Genomic DNA, 24,051 nt, shown 5'->3' with positions numbered 1-24,051 from the left:
GTTAAGTTTAAAATATGCGGCTTGGAAGCCCTTTGCACGTAATCGCTATGTGTGGTAACTGTGGCCGTGGGCACAACCACGCTGCTGTCTCTGTCTAACATTCCTCGTGTCACTCACAGGGGGCTGTCAGTCTTCTTAATGGCATACTGCCGCTCCCACAGTCAGCCCGCGATTGGTTTCTGCTTAACGCTAAGTGAATGTTTTTCCAGGAAAGTGCATCGTTGATCAGTGCAGGCTGTTGCTTCCGTCACTAAATAACTGTTGTGTATAAAGCCAGACCACTAGATGTGTTTATACCAAAATGTCATTAACCTGTTTTGCACAGTCACGACAGCTCCAATTTTATGAGAAGTCAGATCAGTAACCACTTCATTTATCAGTTCTGGTGAAATCAGTCAGAGTCTCTATTTCCACTACAGGCACAATTCTTAAAGGAATACTCACCCTCATGTCATACCAAATCTGTATGACTTTATTTATTCTATGGAACACAAAAGAGAATGTTATAAATTTATTTATTTTTTTTAAGATTAATTTACTTACATTTCGGTCTTTTCCTCACACAAAGATATCACATGACTTCAGAAGACTTGGAATGTAGCACATTAATTGAATGGACCATTTTAATGGTGCTTCCCTGATGGAAAAAACAAACAAACAAAAAATAGCTAAAACCAGCCTAAGCTGGTTTGTTACTCTTAGATGGTCTACCACCCTGGTCAGACCTGTCAGTTGGCTGGTTTTAGAGGGGTATGGGTCACTTTTCAGCTGGCCAGGCTGGGAGACTAAGCAGCCTAAACCAGCCAACCTGGTTTTAGCTTGTTTTTGGGGTTTGTATTTTTTAGTAGGGTTTTGCATCATTTTTATAAAACTCAATCCCCATTTATTGTACTTGCATGGAAAAAGTCTTTTATTTATTTATTTTTATTTTTTTATAAATGGTAAAATTCTTATTTTTGGATGAACCAATTCTTAAAGGGATAGTTCACCCAAAAATTATTTCATTTACTCACCCTCATGCCATTCCAGATGTGTATGACTTTCTTTCTTCTGCAGAACACAAACGAAGATTTTCAGAAGAATACTTCAGCTCTGTAGGTCCTCACAATACAAGTGAATGGGTACCAAAATTTTGAAGGTCTAAAAAGCACAAAGTCAGCATTAAAGTAATCCATATGACTCCAGTGGTTAAATCCATGCCTTTAGAAGAGGTATGATAGGTGTGGGTGAGAAAAATATCAATAATCAATCCTTTTTTATGATCAATCCCCACTTTCACTTTCACATTCATTTTTTGTTTTTGGCAATTCGCATTCACCATGCATATCGCCACCTATTTGGCAGGGTGGACAATTTATAGTAAAAAAGGACTTAAGTATTGATCTGTTTCTCACCCACACATATCGTATCGCTGAATATATAGATTTAACCACTGGAGTCTTGATTACTTTTATGCTGCTTTAATTTGCTTTTTGGACCTTCAAAAGTTTGGTACCCATTCACTTGCATTGTATGGACCTACAGAGCTGAAGTATTCTTCTGAAAATCTTCGTTTGTGTTCTGCAGAAGAAAGTCATGAATGGCATGAGGGTGAGTAAATGATTAGAGAATTTTAATTTTTGGGTGAACTCTCTCTTTAAATGCTTATTTTTGTGGTTGTCTATATACAGCAACCTCAAATTTGATGAACCAAAAGTACAATCCGATAAAACTAAGGAACAGATATCTTACTACCCAGGGGACGATGCAGTTATTTCTGTGGCCTATATGAATGCAGTGACACAAGATAGGGTTGGGGTGTAGGGTTGAGTGCAATGCCAGGAGGTCAAATGACTCTGCACAGAGCAGTTATATGAAGCTGACTTGGGCGGGGTGCCCATGCTTTCCTGGCACCCGAAGCCACTGTGAGGCTGCCAGCTTCGAAACGCAGCCTAGCAACTCACCAATGCCCATTTGTCATTTCAGCAAAATCCTGCGCAAGAAAGATGACTCAGGAGGTAACACAAACACCCAACACTCCAATAGCTTACCCAAATACAAGAAGGTGAAGGAGGTGTGTCAGCAGGCCAAGTTTCAGACACCCTGTGAACAACCAGGACAGGTATAGGCACAATGAACACAATACATCACTCTGTCTGTCACCCATCTGTCTCCCTCTGTCTCGCACCCACTGTCTGTCTACCTCATTTTTCTTATTGACTCACACATGCACAATGTTTGTTTCATCTGTTGCTTCTCTACTGGTAAAATACAGCTTAAACCAGCCTAGGGTGGTTTGTTGGTCATGCTGGTTTTAGCTGGTCTAGCTGGTTGCCCAGCCTGGCCAAGCTTGTTTTAAACTGATCTAGCTGGTCTCCCAGCCTGACTAGCTGATGAGTGCCATAAACCCCTCTAAACAGGCCAGTGCCATCAGCTTGACCAGGCTGCGAAACCATCTAACCTCCTTAGACTGGTTTAAGATGGTTTATCAGAATGGAAGTCTGCTAGTCTCAACCTGGCCCTCATTTGTCCTGCTTTGGGCCTGACTCAGGGTGTTCATGTTTTGAGAAAATGCTCTGAGAATTGTAAGAAAGCTTTTTGCCCCAATCACTCAACCTTTAGATTATGATTGAATACAATAATCTGCACCTTTAACACGAAACCGGAGATTGGAGCGTGCAGCGCATAGCCAAAGTCCTTTGACTGGTGCCACTGTAATTTAAACCGATATTTACAACAAATTAAGGATAATTGGAGATTGGTTGTAGTTCTCTTTCATCAGTGCTCTGTTAACCAGCACACTCTGGGCCTGGTCCACCAGACCTTCTGTGGTGTGGCAATGAATCAGAGAGAGCTGAACATTACAAATTGGTACAATTTCAGGTAGCGTAAATGCAGACAGTATTTCAAGGACTGCGCTAATGCAAACCAGGTTATTTTTATGGTCAACTTAAGTGTTTGCCTGCAACACTTTGTCTGGAAATTTGATTGAACGCAGCTTGGAATAACACAGGTTTCCATCTTTTCATTTTAGTTCAGTCACCTGCCTCAAAGTTGAAAATCCTGCCATGTTTGTATGAAAAGACCTCATAAAATTTTAGGTCCTTATTTATATCATTAAACATGATGGCTTGTACTTAGCTGCGATTTGCTGAAGGTAAAACTTTTATGGCCAACCCCGAATGATTTGCTCGTGCTTATTCAAACCTCACTTTTTATACCCTTTTACATATTTGTAAACCATTTTCACATACTTTTAAATATTATGCAAATTAATCTTGATTCAGGATATTGAAGCACACACGCACAAAAAAATCTATTTCTTAATCAGTATTTTTGTCTTGTTTTTCAGTAAAAATATCAAACATTTCTTTAAGGGTAATTTCACCCAAAAATGAAAATTCTCATCATTTACTCACCCTCATGCCATCTAAGATGTGTATGACTTTCTTTCTTCTGCAGAACACAAATAAAGATTTTTAGAAGAATATCTCAGCACTGTAGGTCCATACAATGCAAGTGAATGGTGATCAGGCCTTTGAAGCTCCAAAAATGCAGATAAAGTTGGCATTAACATAATCCATCAGACTCCAGTGTCTTCTGAAGTGATCTAGTTGGTTTTGGGTGAGAACAGACCAAAATGCAACTCCTTTTTCATTGTACTGTACATCTTGCCATTGCAGTCTCTTAAGCACAATCACACTTCCTATAGCGCCATCTAATGCTCAGCACATGCGTCGAGCACTAAGAAGTGTAATCGAGCTTGAAATCATGATCTTGCCTAGAGACTGCAATGGCAAGCTGTACAGTAAAAAAGTAGTTATATTTTGGTCTGTTCTTACCCAAAACCTTAGGTGAACTATTAAATTAACCTTAAGGTACTCAAAGTAACAGAATTGCAAAATGTGTTCAAAGTAGTATCTTTTTTATATTATTATTAAAAAATTGTTAAATTGCACATTACAGTAGCTGACACTCTGAACTGTATCACAACAACTTTATGGAAGGGGGGTGCATTCTGAATCTCACAGCTTGCTAAAGATTAAGATCAAGTTTATACCATAGACTGCTATTGTTTTCTTGCGTCACACAAAATTCACCCCAAAACACAATATGTTAGAAAAATCAAGCTTTTTATAATCAGTGGTTTCCTTTAAAAAAAAAAAAAAAAAAAAAAAAAAAGAAAAAACTGTCAATCTCTATATAAATCTTTGTCTGTCTCTGAAGGTTAAAAAAAGATAAGAATGAATGTTAATTTCAAAATATAGTAATATATTTTTTAAATCAAAAGTTGTATTATTTAACATTAGTTAATGCACTATGAACTAACATGAACAGCAATTATATTTTTTATTTACTAGTGTTAACATATTAATAAATGCTGTAAAAAATAAATAGTTTATTATTAGTTCATGATACAGAATACATTAGTTAGTGTTAACAAATGGAACCTTATTGTAAAGTGTTAAAAAAAAAATATATATATATATATATAAAAACATTGCCAATGGGGCAAGAAAAATACGCTTAATTTAAGATATTTTCCAGAAAGCATCTTATGCCTTGGATCAAGGATGTTAAGAAATTTTTACTTGAAAACAAGACGAAAAATATTAAGTAAATTATTATTTTACAGTGTACTGCACAATTTTATCCCATTTACAAATCTTTTTCAAATCAATTTCTACATTTCCCCCCAGTCACCCATTACTTAACCCCATTTAGACATTGTTGTTTTGGCATGAAATGCACTCATGTTTAAGGTGCTGAAACCAGACAAAGCTTATTGTAGTTTTGGTCTACTACTTCCAGTTCAAGTCTTAGCTTGTGGATAGTATCAGTCTCTGTCTTGCTAATGCACTGTTGGTCTCAACTCCCTCACTCTCTGAGGCCGTGCTTTTCCTCTGTGACTAGTAGGAATGTGATGTTAAAGCCTTGCAACGACAGCATTTATGCAATAATTGACAAGTGCCTGCAGTGGAGTCAATGAGGGCAGTGTGTTATTGAGGGTATGTGAAAGTTAATGCCTGTGTTAGTTTCTCTGTGTGTTTCTTCCTGAGTTTGAGATGTGTCTTTGTCATGCAAGTAGTGAAGTAGTGAGCCTTCGCATAGTTGGCGGTAGCTCTGTTTGCTCATGTCTGTTTGACTAGTGGCTGTTTGGAGTCAGTCTCCTTGTGTGTGTAGATGTCTGAGAGAAGCAATGCTCAACCTGTGTTAAGCCTGGTGCACACTACAGTTTTTGAGTTTTTTGGTCTTTCACAATTGTTACGTGTCAGATTATACAAAATGACCCTGGAGAGATCTTATATTAAAGCCAAATTTGAATGTGTGAAATCGATCTTTCATGTCCTTGGGTACAATATACATCGCATTCCAGACTTCGGTTACACTTAGCAGCGCTGACTGGTCCATTCTGCTATCCTCATTGACACATTGACCTAATATCATGCATAGCAAGCAAGCCCTTGTGTTAATGCTGACAATGTTTTGCCTGGAAAATGTAAAAGAAAAAAGCCTAAATCTGTCTGGAGTAAGTTGCCTCTGACCAAAAGAGGTCATGAACTTCAGAGCGCACTCGAGTGACTTCACATAATTGTAATGGTATATTCATAATGTAAAGGGAACAATATTTAAGTTACATATCATATGGAAAAGCTAGTACCATGTTTTTTAACTAAACGTCTCTCTCTCTCTCTCCCTCACACACAAACGCACACACACATCGTTATTGCTGTTCTCCTACTAGTTTTTCGTTAGACGTTCATCATCGGAACAGTCACACTGCAGCACTGCGACCTTAAATTTCTCACACTTTTAGAACTTCACCAGTGGGTAAGATTTGTTGCAAGAAAATGAATTGCCATTCAAGAAACATGTCACAATAAAGGACAAATATTTCAGTTTTCTGCAGGCTAGTACGTCTTGAGCACATTGCGCATGATGCAAATTTCGTCATAGGCACAGTACGTGTGGACTGTTGCGTGAAGCCTAGTTTTTGTAATCATTCGAACAGTCGCCATTTTTGCGTGTTGATGGTGTATGCGCCTGACTGTGCTCAAAGAGTATCACAAACAGTCGTAGTGCACATGGATCGAATGCATCTGTTTGGCTCTCGGTCAAGAGAGTCAATTTTGCAATATGAGGAAAGACATCTTTTACAATTCCCGAAACTTGTCTCACACTGCAAAATTGTGCCCAAAAGCATACAGCATGCACTGGGTTTTAGTGCATGTGTGTTTGTCTACTGTATGCTTGTCTGGATGAACTAAACGAGTGAAAGTGCTCAGGCCAGCTTTGGCTCACCCTTTTGTGGTTTATTGCCCTGAAACAAACATCCTAGCTGGAGGCTTCTCCATCTGTGTGCCTGTAAGCCTGATTTACCAGCACAAGCAGATATATAAACTCAATGACAGGACTCCACAGGAAATCTGAGCATTGCTGTGGCCATTGTTTGAAAATGGTTTCCCATGGTTGTGAGCACATGTCTGAGTTGTGGTCAGCTTTGAGCATCTGCAGAGCAAATGGCTAAATCAAATTAGGAGATTAGGTCTAAAGTAGCTTCTGATTGCTGCTTTATGGAAAAGATTTGCAAGGTGGGGCTCTTACAGTTGTGAATAAGTGGGATTACTCTACAGATGCTCAAATGCTAAACTCTGTTTGCAGTCCGAGGATTAATTTCATTCAGAGACAATCTCTAATTATGCAAATGGGGTGGCTTTTGCACACTAAGTGGTTAGCCAGACAAGTTTGACCTCCTACTAGATTTTTATTGAAAGTTATTTTGCTCTTTGTTCCAGAAATGGCACTGTGTCGAGGAGGTCAGTGGGAAATGGCGTTTGCAGAAGTGTAAGGGCTCCCTGAAGGAGGGATCCAAGAAAAGGACAAGGAGTCTCCGTTCTCGAAGCTATGACAGCCGGGAAAAAGACTGCCACTGCGGAGACCAACCTTACAAATCAGCCAAGGCAGAGCGCCGGGCACACAGACGGTTCGCCCAGAGCAGAAGTCCACGTAAGCATGCTCAGAAATCCAGATTAAGTTATTGTGGAATAGGGTTGTTAGATTTTCAAGGTTGTTTTTAGACAAACACTGAACTCTTGGGTGCCATTCTTGAAAATTGAGGTTGACCGATATTGGATTTTGCCAGTACGATAACTATGATGGTGGAAAAGGCAGATAACCGATTAATTGGCTGATTTTTGTAAAATCTACTAATAGAATCTTAGTCTTTCCGGATTGTGATAGGCACAGACATAATGGCAACAAGTGTCAACTGAATAAAATCCAATTTTTTTGTGCAACCAAAATTTATAACAATCAGATAAAAATTTGATTTGGTACATAACACGGAACTTTTAATAAGTTCGAATTACACCGGGACTCTTATTTTGAAATGTCTTTGCTCCCCAGCTCACACAAACACATAGAGAAAACTAAATATGCACTCTTATAATCGTCCACAATGTATTTACAGTTTAAACACTTTAAAGTAAACATTGTCATATAGGCTAAGTTCTGTGTAAGCAGTATTTCATGAAAAGTAGATCATCATTTATCAACAGTACGACATCAGCAATCGCTTGTCATTATTGTCCTGTATTCTGATAATATGTTATTAAATAAAAAAATACAAATAAACTTTTCTGTTTGGATAGGTCACTCAGTGAATCGGTGAATGAAAAGTTATTTTAGTGAACAAATTTAAAAGATTTGAGTCACTGTGAAGAATCAGTCCCCATTACTAATAGACTGAACTGTATCTGGATTCAATTATTTTAAGAGAGCCCTGACTCATGTTTTGGTGCCATCTATTGGTGATGAGCTGAAAATTCAATAAAGTGGCATATTTTTTTTTGAATATATATATATATATATATATATATATATATATATATATATATATTATTGAGGATTTAAGGAAATATATTTCAATATGTATAGAAATATTTAGATATGGTAATAATGTATATAAATTATGTATGCTATATAAATATTAAAGTATGTTTGGCTTACACTGATCTCTTCCCTCAGGCTACAGACCTCGCTTTGTGCACACACGGCCTACCAGATCTCTGTCAGTGGAATTTGAGGGAGAGATCTATGATGTGGACCTGCAGGCTGATGACAAAACTCCCCTTGAGCCTCGACCAATCAGCAGACAGCACTATGATCTTGAAGGAGCCTTTGATCCGGACTTAGGGCTGGAGTCTGTGGATGGCTCAGAGGAAATGCAGTCAGATGACACTAATGCAGTGGGCTACACCAATTCTCTCAAAGTTACACACAAGTAAGAGCTCCAATCCAATGGGCACAACTTGGTGATTTTAGCAAAACGCAGTGTTGTTGCGAAATGTTTGATAAAAGTAGTAATTGCATTCCTCTGTGTAAAATTAACATTATGCCTGACATAATTTGCTTTCTAATCTTTGTTTTCCATTGTAGCATTACACTACTTTTTGTTTTTGCTTGTTTGTGGCCTTTCAAAGTGCTTTTTTTTCTCATTTGTTATTCGTGTTACCATGGTATCACAGGTGTTTCATACTAATGAATGACACTGTGCGCTGTGAAAGAGAGATTTACCAGTCTTCTAGAGCATGGAAAGACCACAAGAACTTTGTAGACCAGGAGGTAAGCGGTCAACACATAATTTCTTGGAGGCCCATTTCACTTTTGTATATTGACTAAGATTACTGCTGTAAACTACATAGTGTTTGTCTTATGTGCTTGTTCCACAGATTGAACTTCTCCAGGATAAAATGAAGAAACTGCGTGAGGTTAGAGGTCATCTGAAGAGGAGGAGACCAGATGAATGTGACTGTGGAAAGAAGAGGTCAGTTCCGTTTTAAAGTCTCAAAATCTCAAAAATGGTTAATCAATTCCTTGCATCTCTAAGCAGACTATGGAAACATGATTGGCCTTTGGTTCACTCTCAGCCTACTTTTTGCAATAGTTCTTAATTCAAGTTTCCTAACACAATCCATTTGGTCTGAAATCTGTTTATGAAAAGATAACCTGTATGATGTTGCACTGGTAGATTTTGACATCATTGAACTGCTAAATCCTAATTGAATAATAATTGGTTTTGTTTTAAATCTGAACAGCATTATGACCCAAATTAATTTCTGAGTTAGATCAAGGTATTTTTAGAAGTTCCGTCTAGACCGTTACCTTTAATTTAGTGCTGTTCTCTCATTATAACCAGCTACTATAGTAAAGAGAGAGAGCAGAAAAACAAACCCGAGAGATTGAAGAATAGGAATGACCACCTCCATCCCTTTAAGTGAGTTGTTCTCATGTGTGTACATGTTCGTGTGTCTTTTCCCGTCCATATGTCTGTCCTCAGTACAGCTGTATCTTCTAATTGTTGGAATAAAGTGTGTTGGATTAACTTTGTATGGTGATTGTATGATGTCTCAAAAACACAGTCAACCATTTGGTTCATTTTACAATGGTAATGCTACTACTTATCAAAAGAATATTGTATGTGGGTGTACATAGTACAAGTTTATTTGAATGGTACAAGGCTGTGATGTGAATCCTGTGTGCTTTAAAACAGTCTGTTTGGAGACAGTATATTGAAGAAATATTGGCTTTTGGAAGTTATGCAACCACAGAATATTGGTGATGGATTCACTCCAAGCATTCTCTGTTGGTCCTGTTTATGTTTGTGTGTGAATTCTGCATGCATGCATGCATGCATGTGTGTACTGAATGTGTTGTAGATTAGTGAAGTTTTAAATTTCCCTTTTCATACTCTGTCATAATTCACAGGTCAGATCCTCATGGGGTTATTAACCAAAGAGCTCTTTCCTTAACTAGACCATCATCTACCAATACCATTTTCTATTAGCTTAGAACTAGTTTTAAAGTATAAACAAATAATTGTAATTGCACATTTGTAAGATATTGGTTTGTGAGATAATGAATCATCCTAATCTGCAACAATAAAACCCAACATCAGAGAATGGGGCAAGTAACTGGTGGTGATCTTGTGGATGGGGGATGTGTACAAGATCGTTTTCCCTTCTCATGACCTCTCTCCCTATTGTTTATGCAGTATCGGCTGGTCTACATGTCCCCACCTCATTGTGTAATTCACCTGGGATGGAGTTCACTTTCAATCTGGCTCTAATTTCAAATGTATTTATGCCACAGAGAGGTAATGCAGGAAGTGGACAGCAAGGCTCAGCTCTACAATGAGATCCGTCGCAGGAAAAAAGAGAGGAAGGAGAGAAAGCGGCAGAAGAAGGGTGATGACTGCAGTCTTCCTGGCCTGACCTGCTTCACACATAATAATGACCACTGGCAGACCGCCCCCTTCTGGAACTGTAAGGAAATGGTCAATGATACATGACTCCAAACAAAATAGTGTCAGGTTATAGTAAACAAATATATAAACAAATTCTTGTTCTCTATAGTGGGTGGCTTCTGTGCCTGCACCAGCTCTAACAACAACACATACTGGTGTCTAAGAACTATTAATGACACTCACAACACGCTCTTCTGTGAATTTGCCACTGGATTCCTGGAGTACTTTGACCTAAACAGTGACCCTTACCAGGTAAGGCTATATGATGTGTTTTAGTTGCACTCTGCGATTCCTAAAATATCATCAGATTTGCTCTTGAGTCAGAGCTGTGGAGCAGCGGAAGTTTGTGTGCTCCAGACAGTCAGGAGACTTGGTGCTCCTGTGGAGATGCACGTTTAAGTCTGGCCTGCATTTCTTGATAGCATTAGCCCCCTCTCACTTTCTTTCTGTCTCTCTCCACCATCCTGTCAAATAAAAGCAATGAAAAGGTAATAAATAGCAATTTCATTTATTCACTTCACTTACTGGCTCTGTGAATGCACTGTATGTTTTTGCAGTTAAGCAATACAGTTTATACTGTGGAGAGGGATGTCTTAAGCCAACTGCATCTTCAGCTAATGGAAATGAGGAGCTGTCAAGGCCACAAACAGTGCAACCCCAAACCGAAAAGTTCAGATGCAGGTAAAAATCCTGCTCTCTCTCTGCACCACCCTTTGTGTGTTAAAATGGGGGAAGACACATGCTAGCTCACCTTATTTGTTTGTTTCAGAAAGCTTTTCATTGTCATTATATATTCATTATATATTTCACTGTCAAAATGCTGTTACATCCATTGTATCCAGTCTTAGTGTTTTTTAATATCCTACATATTGCTCTTACATGAAACTCCTATTTTTTATTTATTTTTATTTTTTTTTGCAAAACATGGTAAAATAGAGGATGAAATTTCTGTAACTAAAATCTCATTATTGCCAAGTTTTGCAGCTGTGTCCATTCTTTAGCAACACATGGTCTGGCATGTTTTACTTGGTCCGATTTTTGCATGAAGCATGAATGGGGTTTATCACGTGATGCAATGTGGCATGATTTCTAATGATGGATGATAAATTGGTTACACACCCCCCCCACCCCCACCCCCCATTAATATTTCCATTTCATTCTCTCACCAGGGGACTATGCTCTGATACCAGCAGTCTTGCAATCATATCATCTCATACTTTTGCATTTTTCTCCAATCCTAGTGAAAGAAATGTTTTGGCTATTGATAGCACGTTTCTATTTAGATTGACTTCTGGTAAATTTGAAACCAGCCACAGGGTGTCCAGTAAGAGACTTAGTCCATAGATGTCTGAGATGTGGGAGTAACCAGTTTATTTGTCACCACAACAACTCAGATGATTGCACGGATCAGTGTCTTTGCATGTGTGTGTGGTTTTCTATAAAAACAGAAAATGCAGATAAGTATAAACATTGTGATAATAACATGAAACTTACAAAATAGATATATACATGATGAATATTAAATGAAAGACAGGATAAGTAGGATTAATAATTAAAGGGAAACAAAAACTGGTCATATGCATTGCCATAGGTTAAACACTAAACAGCTTTATCAGTGTTACAAAGACTAGCATATGGCTTGACAGCGGTGCTCTGTCTGGGCATGTTCCACTCAGATGCGCATTAAGTTGTTTTGAACACCTCAAATTAGAATATTTAACAATTACACCGAAACCCATAAATATAAGTAAAATCAATATAAACAAAGTGTAACAGTAATATACATTTAATATCAAACTGTTTTAAAGATACAATAATGATTAGCCTTAATAACCCGATGCACACTGTGACACCAAAAGTATAAGAAAACAGATCAAGCGTATTGCTCATAACACTGTGTAGACTCCCATCATGTTCTTGTTATACTGTCCTTGGTAGTGGCTTTCAAAGTCCATTATATCCTGATGGAAGCGCTCGCCTTGCTCCTCTGAGTTCGTTCCCGTGTTCTCCTTGAATTTATCAAGATGAGCATCAAGGATATGGACTTTGAGGGATTTCAGAGGTGGAGCTAAGGAGAGAAACCCATACTACCCCAACCAAAATGACTTGATTAGAGATCTTGGTCTCACCAAGTCCAATACCGAGCTTTTGATGTCTAGGCTCAAGCAGTGGAACTTGTTGAATGAAAGTGTGCAAGTCACAGATCAAAGGAAGCATCACCAAACTTTTTCCAGCTTCTTCGCCTGTCAAGATGGGCTCTGCTTCTGCCGCAATGTGACCAGTCTGTTCGAGGCAATCGAAATCGCCTGTAACCAGAATGATTGGTGCCTCTTCATTGACAGCTCATCCAGGAGCCTTAAAGCCGTGCTGCTCCATAATGGTAACAAGTACCCATCTCTTCCCCTGGCTCACTCGGTGCACCTCAAAGAGGATTACAACAGCATCAAGACCTTGCTGGACATCTTAAAGTATGATGAGTATGGCTGGGAGGTCACAGGTGACTTCAAAATGGTGGCATTCCTGATGGGTCTCCAAGGCGGTTTTACCAATTTTCCCTGCTATCTTTGCCTTTGGGACAGCAGGGACACCAAGGCACACTACCACAGGCAGGACTGGCCACAGCAGACCGAGTTATCTGTGGGGAGGAACAACGTCAAGTGGGAGCCACTGGTGGACCCCCGGAAGGTGCTGATGCCACCACTGCACATCAAATTGGGATATCTGCCTCAGGAGATGAAGTTGAGGTGAAGAAACAAGTCTGTTCATTGATCTCATGCTGGAGATGCTGCACAGGGCCCAGTAATGTCCAGCCAAGGCGTGTCTTGATGGCAGCAGGCGGACCGGCTCCACTGGAGTAATAAGATGGGGGTATATTAAGCATTACAGGATGGACAGTCTCTAGATGCCTCAGTGGAAGCCCCTGTAGGTGTAGAAGAATCTCATTCATGGTATTAAGAAGACAGGAATTGGTAGTAGTGACGGCAGCTTCATTTGACACAGTCCATGAGCCCTCAGCACTTTTCACTGTAGTGTCATGAAGGACAAGATGATGTCGGCTGTTACACTGCTTGCAGTGCATTTTCAGGCTGCAGTCTGATGCTTGATGGCTCCTGCCACAGCGCCAACACCGGTTGTTCTCCTTGACCCATATACGTTTCTGGTTTGTAGTGAGTTGCTTGAAATTAGAACAATTATTCTAGGAGTGCTTAGTGTGATCGCAATAAGGGCAGTAAGGTTTTTGAACAGTTTTCATGTTAGGAGATGATTATGTTGTGTCAATCAGCGCTTTCTCAGTGAGTAGAATGTTAGTATTCTAATTAGGAGACTTGTGGTCTTTGATCATATCTCGAGTCTGTGCTATAGACCCTCTGCGCTGACTGGTTACGAACCTTAAAGTGTCCTCCTGTACTTGGATTTCATACTCTAGCCATTCAGATAGATCCAAAAGGGTTGGAATGGGCATGTGCTGTGGATGTACAAACCAGCAGAAATTAGATCTGAAATCATGTGGTAATTTCCCCAACAGTCTGGAGACATGGGAGCCACACTGCAGTTCGAAGGTGCCCTTCTTTCCAAGTAGCCCCAGCATACCAACGAGAGAACAAACTTTTAGGGTGAACAGTCTGGAGGCTTTTATGTCTCTGCTGATTATATTTGGGCCATCCATAAGTTCTGCTATTCGTTGTAATGCAAGCTGGTGTGGCTGGACATACTGCTGATCTAGTGCAGGTATTGAGAGTGACAGTATGAATCAGCAATGAGTAACGCCTCTTCTAGTTTGAGATGGTCTGTAAGGATCTGAAATTTAAACCTTTTCTGTGGCATTAGCAGGGAATGTGTTCTCTAAGGTGATCTTCAGCCATGAAAACTATCTCTGGTTTGGATGTACAAAGTCTGGTATGGTGGGAGTAGGGCCTCTGTACATTGGCTCTTGTTCAAGCTGAGGTACTTGGTACTGAGGTGAACTATGGGGCATTTGGCGGTGCCAGGCAGAATTGTAGGGTGTAGAGGCTGCATACTCTGGCTGATCTGGGGGATAATAATCTTGTTCATGCTAGTAGTTTTCTTCCTCTTTTAGGACCTCCCAACTGTATGGCTGGGCAACTGGAGTGTCATAGAGGGAGTAATCTTTGTCCCTAGGAGCAGCCAATAAAGCTGGGGAATGTTCAGAATCTGAGGGACTATCTTGTTGTCTGAAGCGTGGAGATGGCACAGGCCTAAAACCTCTCTCAGCAGACTGCATGCTTTTACCACGTCGTGGTGCAGGAATAGGTTGGCTAGAGCACGGTTGACTTGCAGGAATTCCAGATGGAGGGGGTTAAGCTACAGGCCGTTGTTGATCGACCTGAATTTGTAGCTGCTGCATCTGCCACTTAAGTTGAGAGAGCTCTTGAGCATACTGCTGATTTGTCTGCTGCAATGCATCCCTTTCCTGCTGAATTATCTGTACAGTGTGAAACATGTTGTCATTTGCATGGTGCAGATTTCTATTCCGTTGCTTAAGGATGCCAGTTTCAGACCTGCTTGGTTCAGTGTCAGACCACTCTTCTGAACTATGAGGCTCTTCACCTTCTGACTGATTGGTGGGTATCTGAGTGTGTGGTGACACGGGTTCGGGATACAGCTTAGGCAGGGTGAAGCCAGTGAGATCACAATCTTCATATCAGGCAGGAAAGGCAGTCTTCCTTCTTACACGCCCAGTTGGCTCATCTCCTGCATGTCTGGACATCTTATAAGCCTAAAGTAAGTCTCACATCCGGCTCAAAGGACCATGAAAGAAATGTTTTGGCTATTGATAGCATGATCCTATTTAGGTTGACTTCTGGTAAATTTGAAACCAGCCACAGGGTGTCCGGTAAGAATCCATAGATGTCTGCGATTTGGGAGTAACACGTTTATTTGTCAACACAACAACTCAAATGATTGCATGGATCAGTGTCTTTGCATGTGTGTGTGGATTTCTATAAAAACAGAAAATGTAGATAAGTATAAACATTGTGATTAACATGAAACTTACAAAATGGATATATACATGATAAATATTAAATTAAAGACAGGATAATTAGGATTAATAATTAAAGGGAAACAAAAACTGGTCATATGCATTACCATAGGTTAAACACTAAACAGCTTTATCAGTGTTACAAAGTCTAGCATATGGCTTGACAGCGGTGCTCTGTCTGGGCATGTTCCACTCACGTGCGCATTAAGTTGTTTACAACTTTTGAACACCTCAAATTAGAATATTTAACAATTAAATTACACCGAAACCCATAAATATAGATAAGTAACATCAATATAAACAACAAAGTGTAACAGTAATATACATTAATATCAAAACGTTTTAACGATACAATAAATATTAGCCTTAACCCGATGCACATTGTGATGGCAAAAGTATAAGAAAACAGATCAAGCGTATTCCTCATTTAATCGTTACAAATATCAAACAATATGCACTTACTTTGCACTGACACACAACACCCATGAAATGTATAAACTACAGGTGCATCTCAATAAATTAGAATGTCGTGGAAAAGTTCATTTATTTCAGTAATTCAACTCAAATTGTGAAACTCGTGTATTAAATAAATTCAATGCACACAGACTGAAGTAGTTTAAGTCTTTGGTTCTTTTAATTGTGATGATTTTGGCTCACATTTAACAAAAACCCACCAATTCACTATCTCAAAAAATTAGAATATGGTGACATGCCAATCAGCTAATCAACTCAAAACACCTGCAAAGGTTTCCTGAGCCTTCAAAATGGTCTCTCAGTTTGGTTCACTAGGCTACACAATCATGGGGAAGACTGCTGATCTGACAGTTGTCCAGAAGACAATCATTGACACCCTTCACAAAGAGGGTAAGCCACAAACATTCATTGCCAAATAAGCTGGCTGTTCACAGAGTGCTGTATCCAAGCATGTTAACAAAGTTGAGTGGAAGGAAAAAGTGTGGAAGAAAAAGATGCACGACCAACCGAGAGAACCGCAGCTTTATGATTGTCAAGCAAAATCGATTCAAGAATTTGGGTGAACTTCACAAGGAATGGACTGAGGCTGGGGTCAAGGCATCAAGAGCCACCACACACAGACATGTCAAGGAATTTGGCTACAGTTGTCGTATTCCTCTTGTCAAGCCACTCCTGAACCACAGACAACATCAGAGGCGTCTTACCTGGGCTAAGGAGAAGAAGAACTGGACTGTTGCCCAGTGGTCCAAAGTCCTCTTTTCAGATGAGAGCAAGTTTTGTATTTCATTTGGAAACCAAGGTCCTAGAGTCTGGAGGAAGGGTGGAGAAGCTCATAGCCCAAGTTGCTTGAAGTCCAGTGTTAAGTTTCCACAGTCTGTGATGATTTGGGGTGCAATGTCATCTGCTGGTGTTGGTCCATTGTGTTTTTTGAAAACCAAAGTCACCGCACCCGTTTACCAAGAAATTTTGGAGCACTTCATGCTTCCTTCTGCTGACCAGCTTTTTAAAGATGCTGATTTCATTTTCCAGCAGGATTTGGCACCTGCCCACACTGCCAAAAGCACCAAAAGTTGGTTAAATGACCATGGTGTTGGTGTGCTTGACTGGCCAGCAAACTCACCAGACCTGAACCCCATAGAGAATCTATGGGGTATTGTCAAGAGGAAAATGAGAAACAAGAGACCAAAAAATGCAGATGAGCTGAAGGCCACTGTCAAAGAAACCTGGGCTTCCATACCACCTCAGCAGTGCCACAAACTGATCACCTCCATGCCACGCCGAATTGAGGCAGTAATTAAAGCCAAAGGAGCCCCTACCAAGTATTGAGTACATATACAGTAAATGAACATACTTTCCAGAAGGCCAACAATTCACTAAAAATGTTTTTCTTATTGGTCTTATGTATTCTAATTTTTTGAGATAGTGAATTGGTGGGTTTGTTAAATGTGAGCCAAAATCATCACAATTAAAAGAACCAAAGACTTAAACTACTTCAGTCTGTGTGCACTGAATTTATTTAATACACGAGTTTCACAATTTGAGTTGAATTACTGAAATAAATGAACTTTTCCACGACATTCTAATTTATTGAGATGCACCTGTATATTACATGCAATGGCTAAGTTTACATCCGTATCGGCGCTCTGGCGAGCTCACTCAACCCTGAGTGCCGTGAGCGGGTTGCTCGCCTGCACGTTGATCAGCGGACGCTGATTGGCTGCTGTGCTGGATGCTGTGCGTCACTCAATCTCGGCAAAGGAGAGAGACTTAATCAGAAGGCATATTATACTGACAAGTAATGGCCTTTTTAACACCTAGTGAATACCAGACTAGATTAACATTGCTCCAGTGAAAGTGCTGATGCATAAATGTAAAAGAGATGCTATGTTGTTATATTTGTAGGTGTAAGAACCTGTGTGTGTGTTCTGTGTAAACTCTTCATGATCTTAAATTATAAAGTTATATTTGACACCATCCTCTTTGGGTGTTTTTTTAATATTATTTAGAAGTGGAATTGTGGTTAAAAACATTGTATTTTTTGGGATCTCTGTTCAGTAGGAAGGAAGATGTCTTTATAACATTGAGTATTTGGCCGTTAAGAGTATGCTGTCACCAGGTCCATTTTACTTCCAGAACAGTGGAAAGCTGTTTATAATTTCCTGTGAGGAGAGACTGACTCATCCTATTGACATCACAACAACAGGAAAAATCATAAAGATCAGTTGTAACAGCTGCTTTGATGTTCTGTGTTAAATAATATTTTGATGTATAAAGGATGAGTTGTCATGGCTGTTTTCAACAACTAACTTTTGTTTTAGAGGCAAAAATGATGGCATCACATTTCTTGGTTCATAATCACTGCTGAAAAAAAAAAAATCATCTTGAACCACTCTAAGAGTTTGCTAGTCCTATCGGTTTAAGATGGTCTAACTGGCCAGCTGGAAAGTGCCCAAAACTACTCTAAAACCAGACTAGCCTAATCAGTCTGACACACCAGTTAAGACCAGCAGTCTGACTTGGATAGTCTACACTGTTAATTTCAACAGGGATAAATCTGTAGCGTAGCCTTAAAAGGCTTAAAGGGATATGCACACACATTCATGCAAGATTTTTAGAAAAATATCTCCACTCTGTAGGTCCATACAATGCAAGTGAATGGTAGCCAGAACTTTTAAGGTCCAAAAAGCATATATAGGCAGCATAAAAGTAATCCATAAGACTCCAGTGGTTAAATCCATATCTTCAGAAACTATATGATAGGTGTGGGTGAGAAACCCACTGAAAAATTAATTTCAGTAATTTGTTTTTTACCATAAATTCTCCTCACTGCCCAGTATGTGAACTGCCAAAAACTAAAGAAGAAGAAAGTGGAGAGTGGTAGTGAAAAAGTACTTTTTATCTGGTTCTCACCTGCACCTATCATATTGCTAAAGAAGAAATGGATTAAACCACTGGAGTAGTGTGGATCTCTTTTAGGGTCCTAATACGATTTTTGGACCTTCAAAGTTCTGGCCACCATTTACTTGCATTGTATGGACCTAAAGAGCTGAGAGATTTTTCTAAAAATCTTTCATTTGTATTATGCATAAGAACGAAAGTCACATATCTGGGATGGCATGAGGGGGAGTAAATGATGAGAGCATTTTAATATTTGGGTGAACTATCCCTTAATACACATTAGTGCAATTCTCATGTTCCTTACCTTAGGTCATACAAGACTGTACAAAAACATTGCAGAATGCTTTTAATGTCATGTAACATTCATTCCATTCCAACGCAACACCTTCTTACCACCTGAAAAATGCATCTTTTTCTTAATGCAAGCAGGACCATCAAATGAGCACCCTTGTAGTTGCTCATTCATTTCAGTTTTCCGCCACATCATTGTGTCTTTTAAACTAACAATACCTCTCCTCAGGAGCTGGGGTTTTGCATGAAGAACTGCAATATGATTTTGTTCTATTTATTTTTTTCTTTTAAATCACAATAGACATTTAACAATGAATTGCTTTTATTTTCCTGATCAGGGAGTAAAGATGGAGGAAGCTATGATCAAAACAGGTATCCACACTTTTTGAATCCCTTATTGGCTTTTGAAATAACTGCATGGGCAGCTCATTTCCACTAATATGCGATGTTTCATTGAGCTAAGTGTGTGTGGTTGCATGCTGGGTTTAGCTAACATGAATTCAGGTACATTACAGTACATTCATTTCAAATCATCACAATATAAGCGGTAAACAGCAATTACAAATGCATTCCTCTAATTTATGGAATTGTTTATTTGTTGTTATTCCAAAATTTCAGGTTATGTACACATTCTTATAGTAAATTTGCTGTTAAATGATTTGCAAATTAAATTCCAAAACTTCAGCTATTCATACACGCATCAACTCGGATATAGTTTATTATTGGGGAGTAGTATATATTTGGACATTTCATTCCACGGAACATCAACTTTTCTTTGACTCTACTGCATCACAAGCAGACTGTTACATTTTCTCATTCACGCCTGTCCTGACATCTGTTTTTTGGCTTACCTGCTTACCAGGCAACAGCAGCATCGAAAATGGTCAAAGTTGAGGAGGCCAAGCCTTTCATTCCTGTGAGTCTTTGAGACTAGATGAACCCATGTCTGTTCTCATTCCATTCGTAAGGGGATGGTTCACCCAAAAATGATTTTTTTTTTTCTTCTGTGGAACACAAATGGAGATGTGAGGCAGTATTTTAGCCTCAGTCACTATTCACTTTCATAATATCGAAAAAAGATGCAATGAAAGTGAATGGTGACTGAGGCTGCCATTCTGCCTCACATCTCCATTAGTGTGCCACGGAAGTCGTATAGGTTTGGAGCAGCATCAGAGTGAGTGAGTGAATGATGACAATTGTAATTTGAGTGAACTATCCCTTTAAGTAATTTTCCACACTGTACACCACATCTCTGTAGACCCTGAGTTGAGTGGCAGTTCTGGTTCACTGCAGCAGTATTGCTGCCTGTGTCTCCCCTAGGCCATCAGTTACTGCCTGACCTACTCTGGGAATGCCCATTCCATCTTGCCCTCCCTTTAACACTTTGTTTTTGCAGATTTTTCTTTTTTTTTTTTCCTTTGTTTTGGTTGCCATTTTCTTGGTTCCAGGTTGTCTGGATTTTCCATCTTTTTGTCACTTTCAAAGAATTGTTGGATGTTTTATTTTTAAAGATTCTTATTGCTTTGGAGATTTTCAGTCTGTCCGTGCACCTCTTATGATGTATTGGATTTGGGTGTTTCATTTGGAGGCATACGATATTGGTTGACTCAATCTGCATTCACACTGCTTTACTGCTTTAAAGCTTTGTATTGGTCCATGGCTTACAAAAGCACTGCAGTGTTGTGCGGGGCACTTATTCAAGGCCCTGGCCTCTTGCCAGGCATAGCTGCATGTTTTAGATACATTCCAAAGCAAATGCTTTTCTTGCACAGCCACTGTTAGACCTTCAGACCTAATGGAGTTCTTTCCTTCCTTCTCCCTTTTCTAGAGCACAACCAACCTGGGACGTACACAAAGGATAAGCTGCCCAATTTCACAGAGGATGTCAACCGGCAAGGACTGGCAGATCTGTACAGTGTAAACAAGAGTCTGTATGAACACAGACACAACTACAGTCCAAGCCTGGATGACTGGACAAACTTTTGGAAGGATGTAGATAGTATGTTTGTGCTGCTGAGAAATTTAAAGGAACTCAACCAAACCAATGGGCTGAACCCCCTTGCTGAGCTGGGCTCTGGGGTGCTGGAGGAGGCCAGCGGTGCTGGAAGACCTGTCCAGGAGGAATGGCCACCTGTGGTCACTTCGAGCCCCACCACAGCAGGCCTGACTCCCAAAACACATAAAGAGACTCTAAAGTCTCTTAATGATCTCCCAGAGGGACACCAAACCGAGCTGAGTCATCTTCTCAGAGACACCTGGATTCAGCAGCTGGAAAATGAGCTGGACAATGACGGGATGACATTTAGTGGCAACGGTGTCACTGAGCTGGAGACCCACCATGACTTCCTTTTGCACAGCTCTAAAATCATGCAGGAGCAACTGGAACTCCACCAGACCCCAAAACACCAGCAGGACGAGGAGGATATTTTTCAGGCCCAAGTTTACCTTCCCCTCTCCCCACAGCCAGCTAAACCCCCAGAGCAAGCCAGGGACATGCCTCCACTCCAGACTGACAGCCCTCAGGAGAGGTGGAATGAAAGTGTCAAACCCTTTACTCTCAAGCCCAGGGACCCTAAGGACACAGAGGGCAGTGCCTCGGGCCTTTCCCTTTGAGAAAAGACTGCGGCCATGCACTGTGAAGCCAGCCAACTCGAAGACAATAACCCCAGAGAGCATGGACTGCTTCCTCTGTATGAATCATCTGAGTTATTTTTATTTTTTACAGGTGCTTCCATTTATTAGAAATCAGTGTTATGCATTTTGTAAAAAAAAAAAAAAAAAAAAATTATATATATAAAGATTTAGAGGTAAAGTATCGGATGCATCTCAAATGTTTCAAGTGGAAAACGCCATCAAAGGTTTTAATATATAGTTTTAAAATGAAACAGGTTAAAATGGTGAAAACATTGCATTCAGTCTTGAATTAATCAAATGCAGGTTATTTCCCAAGATATTTGATGCACTTTTTCATGTTTCTCAATCTCAACATATTTTACAGTCTCATTTACATGAGAACAGTTCGATATAAAAAAACATCTCTCGCATTTAAGCAATGTTCTGGGTTCAGTAAAGTTAAGTGGCACAAACATTTCGACTTGTCCCTCATTTATTAAAAAAAGAAAAGAAGAAACTCAGTTACAGTTAGGCACTTGCATACAATGGAAGTGAATGGGGCCAGTCCACAAACATTCAAATACAAACAGTTTCAAAAGAATAGCCACAAGAAATAAACATGTGTTAACATGATTTTAGTGTGATAGAATCACTAACTAGAATCGCTTGCTTACTCATTTGTAATATTGCATCCAATATTACAACTTTGTTGTCAAGATGACATAATGCCAGTAAACCCTGTAATCTGGTAAATCCCTGATTTAATCGCACTAAAATCATGTTAACACTATGTTTATCTTGTGACTATACTTTTAAAACTGTGTATTTTAATGTTTATGAACTGGCCCCATTCACTTCCACTGCAAAGTGCCTTACTGTAACTGCGATATTTGCTTTGTTTTTAAATAAACGGGATGAGTTGTAATTATTTTTTGCAGTAAACAGCATTGTCACACATGCTTTAATATTAAGCCTGGAACATTCCTTTTTAGTCTTGATGTCAAATCATCCCTTTCTGGTGTCTACATTTGTTCACTTTCATTAATTAATATCTGAATGATGGTATTGTGTGTCATGTTTATTTAGTACAGCTTAGACGGTTCAGTTCACTGTTTTAAACTAAAACACTGCTTGAACACTTTTTTTTTTACACAATTGGGTGAGGATAAGCATGGGTTCAGTGGTTATTCTGGTCAGTGAAATGGTTTTCTCACACATGTTGTTTCACTTTAAAATGTATAATAGTTCAGCAGCATTCAGTCCATATACATGCAAGAATGGCATTCACCAAAAGTGCCTTTATCATAAGACTTAAGATAGAAGGCTCTACCTTTTAACTTTTTCACTAATACTAACTCACAAAAATGTATCACTTAAGTAGAGCTTGTTTCTTTTTATGAAGAATGTGAGATCATATGATCGTAACCTAATTTCAGCAGAGTTTTCTGTCACCCTTTGTCTGACCAATTTTGTCCTGTCTTTAGAACTACAGTGTCTAAATTACTTTCTGAAGTAAAATTTGTTTAAATATGAGGTGACCTGCAAAATTTACAGATATTACATTATTTTTAACCAATGGTGTTGGAACAATTCTGGCTTCTGGAAAGCCAAGAGGCTATTTTGAAATAAAAATCTGCCAAACATTTGTTTCACCTACCTTGTGCTTCTGGTCTTCAAAAAATAAAGGTATTGAGACATGGGATTTCATCTAAGGACAACAATAAAACAGTTTTTTAGAATGTACTGTAAGAAATACAGCCAGTTTGTGGTCTAATCTGTTTTCATTTTGGGGTTGGCTCCACATCCTACTGTATCAGCATCTGCCTTTCAGAATCCTTGTTAGATCAAGCCTAATTGAGTCCATGTGTCAATAAGTTGCTTTCGAGTTAAACTGACTTCATGTGATCATTTCAGTTGCTTTCCTGGATGATGCTAATTAATACTTTAAACACTTAAGTTTTTTTTTAGTAAGGCTCTGCCAAGAAGCTGAAACCTGACTGGCTTGGCACTATAGATGCTGATTAGGTAATCGCATGGATGATTGTTTATATATATCATACCACAATTATTGTAAAAGCATAGTAAAAATTACGAAATTAATTTTTTTTTTCTTTTTTTATGTTTTCTTTTTTAAATCAACATGCCACGTTGTTTTAAACGTGATGTTTATTTACAGCATCTGTGGCCTGCTGTCCATTACCGCAGACAAAACGTTTTTAACAATTTCATGTAGCACATGTACAGTATACGTGAATTTAAAACAAGAAGGAGCAGACGTCCGTAACCACCTGTAGCAGGATGGGGATTTGAGGACAAATGAGAAAATGGTGATGAACTGATTTGTGACTTTACGGTCATCTACAATTCTGTATGTTGTACACATATCTGACCACCAGGTGACACTCTACTTCTTTCCACAATATACAGGTGCATCTCAATAAATTAGAATGTCGTGGAAAAGTTCATTTATTTCAGTAATTCAACTCAA

At 39.2% G+C, this 24,051-nt stretch overlaps 1 protein-coding gene across 4 annotated transcripts in view; it reads left to right on the top strand.

Moving 5' to 3' along the window:
• The window catches only part of LOC127432058 (extracellular sulfatase Sulf-1-like), a 57,209-nt gene extending 34,001 nt beyond the window's left edge, over window positions 1–23,208 (top strand). For 2 of the 4 annotated variants that reach the window (XM_051682844.1, XM_051682846.1), the window contains exons 10-19: window positions 1,966–2,101; window positions 6,777–6,987; window positions 8,008–8,263; window positions 8,508–8,604; window positions 8,712–8,806; window positions 9,179–9,256; window positions 10,132–10,304; window positions 10,395–10,537; window positions 10,843–10,966; window positions 20,779–23,208. In XM_051682844.1, coding sequence (XP_051538804.1) covers window positions 1,966–2,101; window positions 6,777–6,987; window positions 8,008–8,263; window positions 8,508–8,604; window positions 8,712–8,806; window positions 9,179–9,256; window positions 10,132–10,304; window positions 10,395–10,537; window positions 10,843–10,966; window positions 20,779–21,563 — 2,098 coding nt within the window. In that variant the 3' untranslated portion in view covers window positions 21,564–23,208. Of the gene's footprint in view, window positions 1–1,965; window positions 2,102–6,776; window positions 6,988–8,007; window positions 8,264–8,507; window positions 8,605–8,711; window positions 8,807–9,178; window positions 9,257–10,131; window positions 10,305–10,394; window positions 10,538–10,842; window positions 10,967–19,288; window positions 19,323–20,778 lie in introns of all 4 variants that reach the window. The other 2 variants (XM_051682847.1, XM_051682845.1) reach the window with 2 other exon arrangements.
• Window positions 23,209–24,051: the final 843 nt, after the last annotated feature.

Source organism: Myxocyprinus asiaticus, chromosome 41 (assembly GCF_019703515.2).
Source record: "Myxocyprinus asiaticus isolate MX2 ecotype Aquarium Trade chromosome 41, UBuf_Myxa_2, whole genome shotgun sequence".
NCBI classification, from domain to species: Eukaryota; Metazoa; Chordata; class Actinopteri; order Cypriniformes; family Catostomidae; genus Myxocyprinus; species Myxocyprinus asiaticus.
Note: the sequence above shows the minus strand (reverse complement) of the source record. Positions and strands in the feature narration are given on the sequence as shown.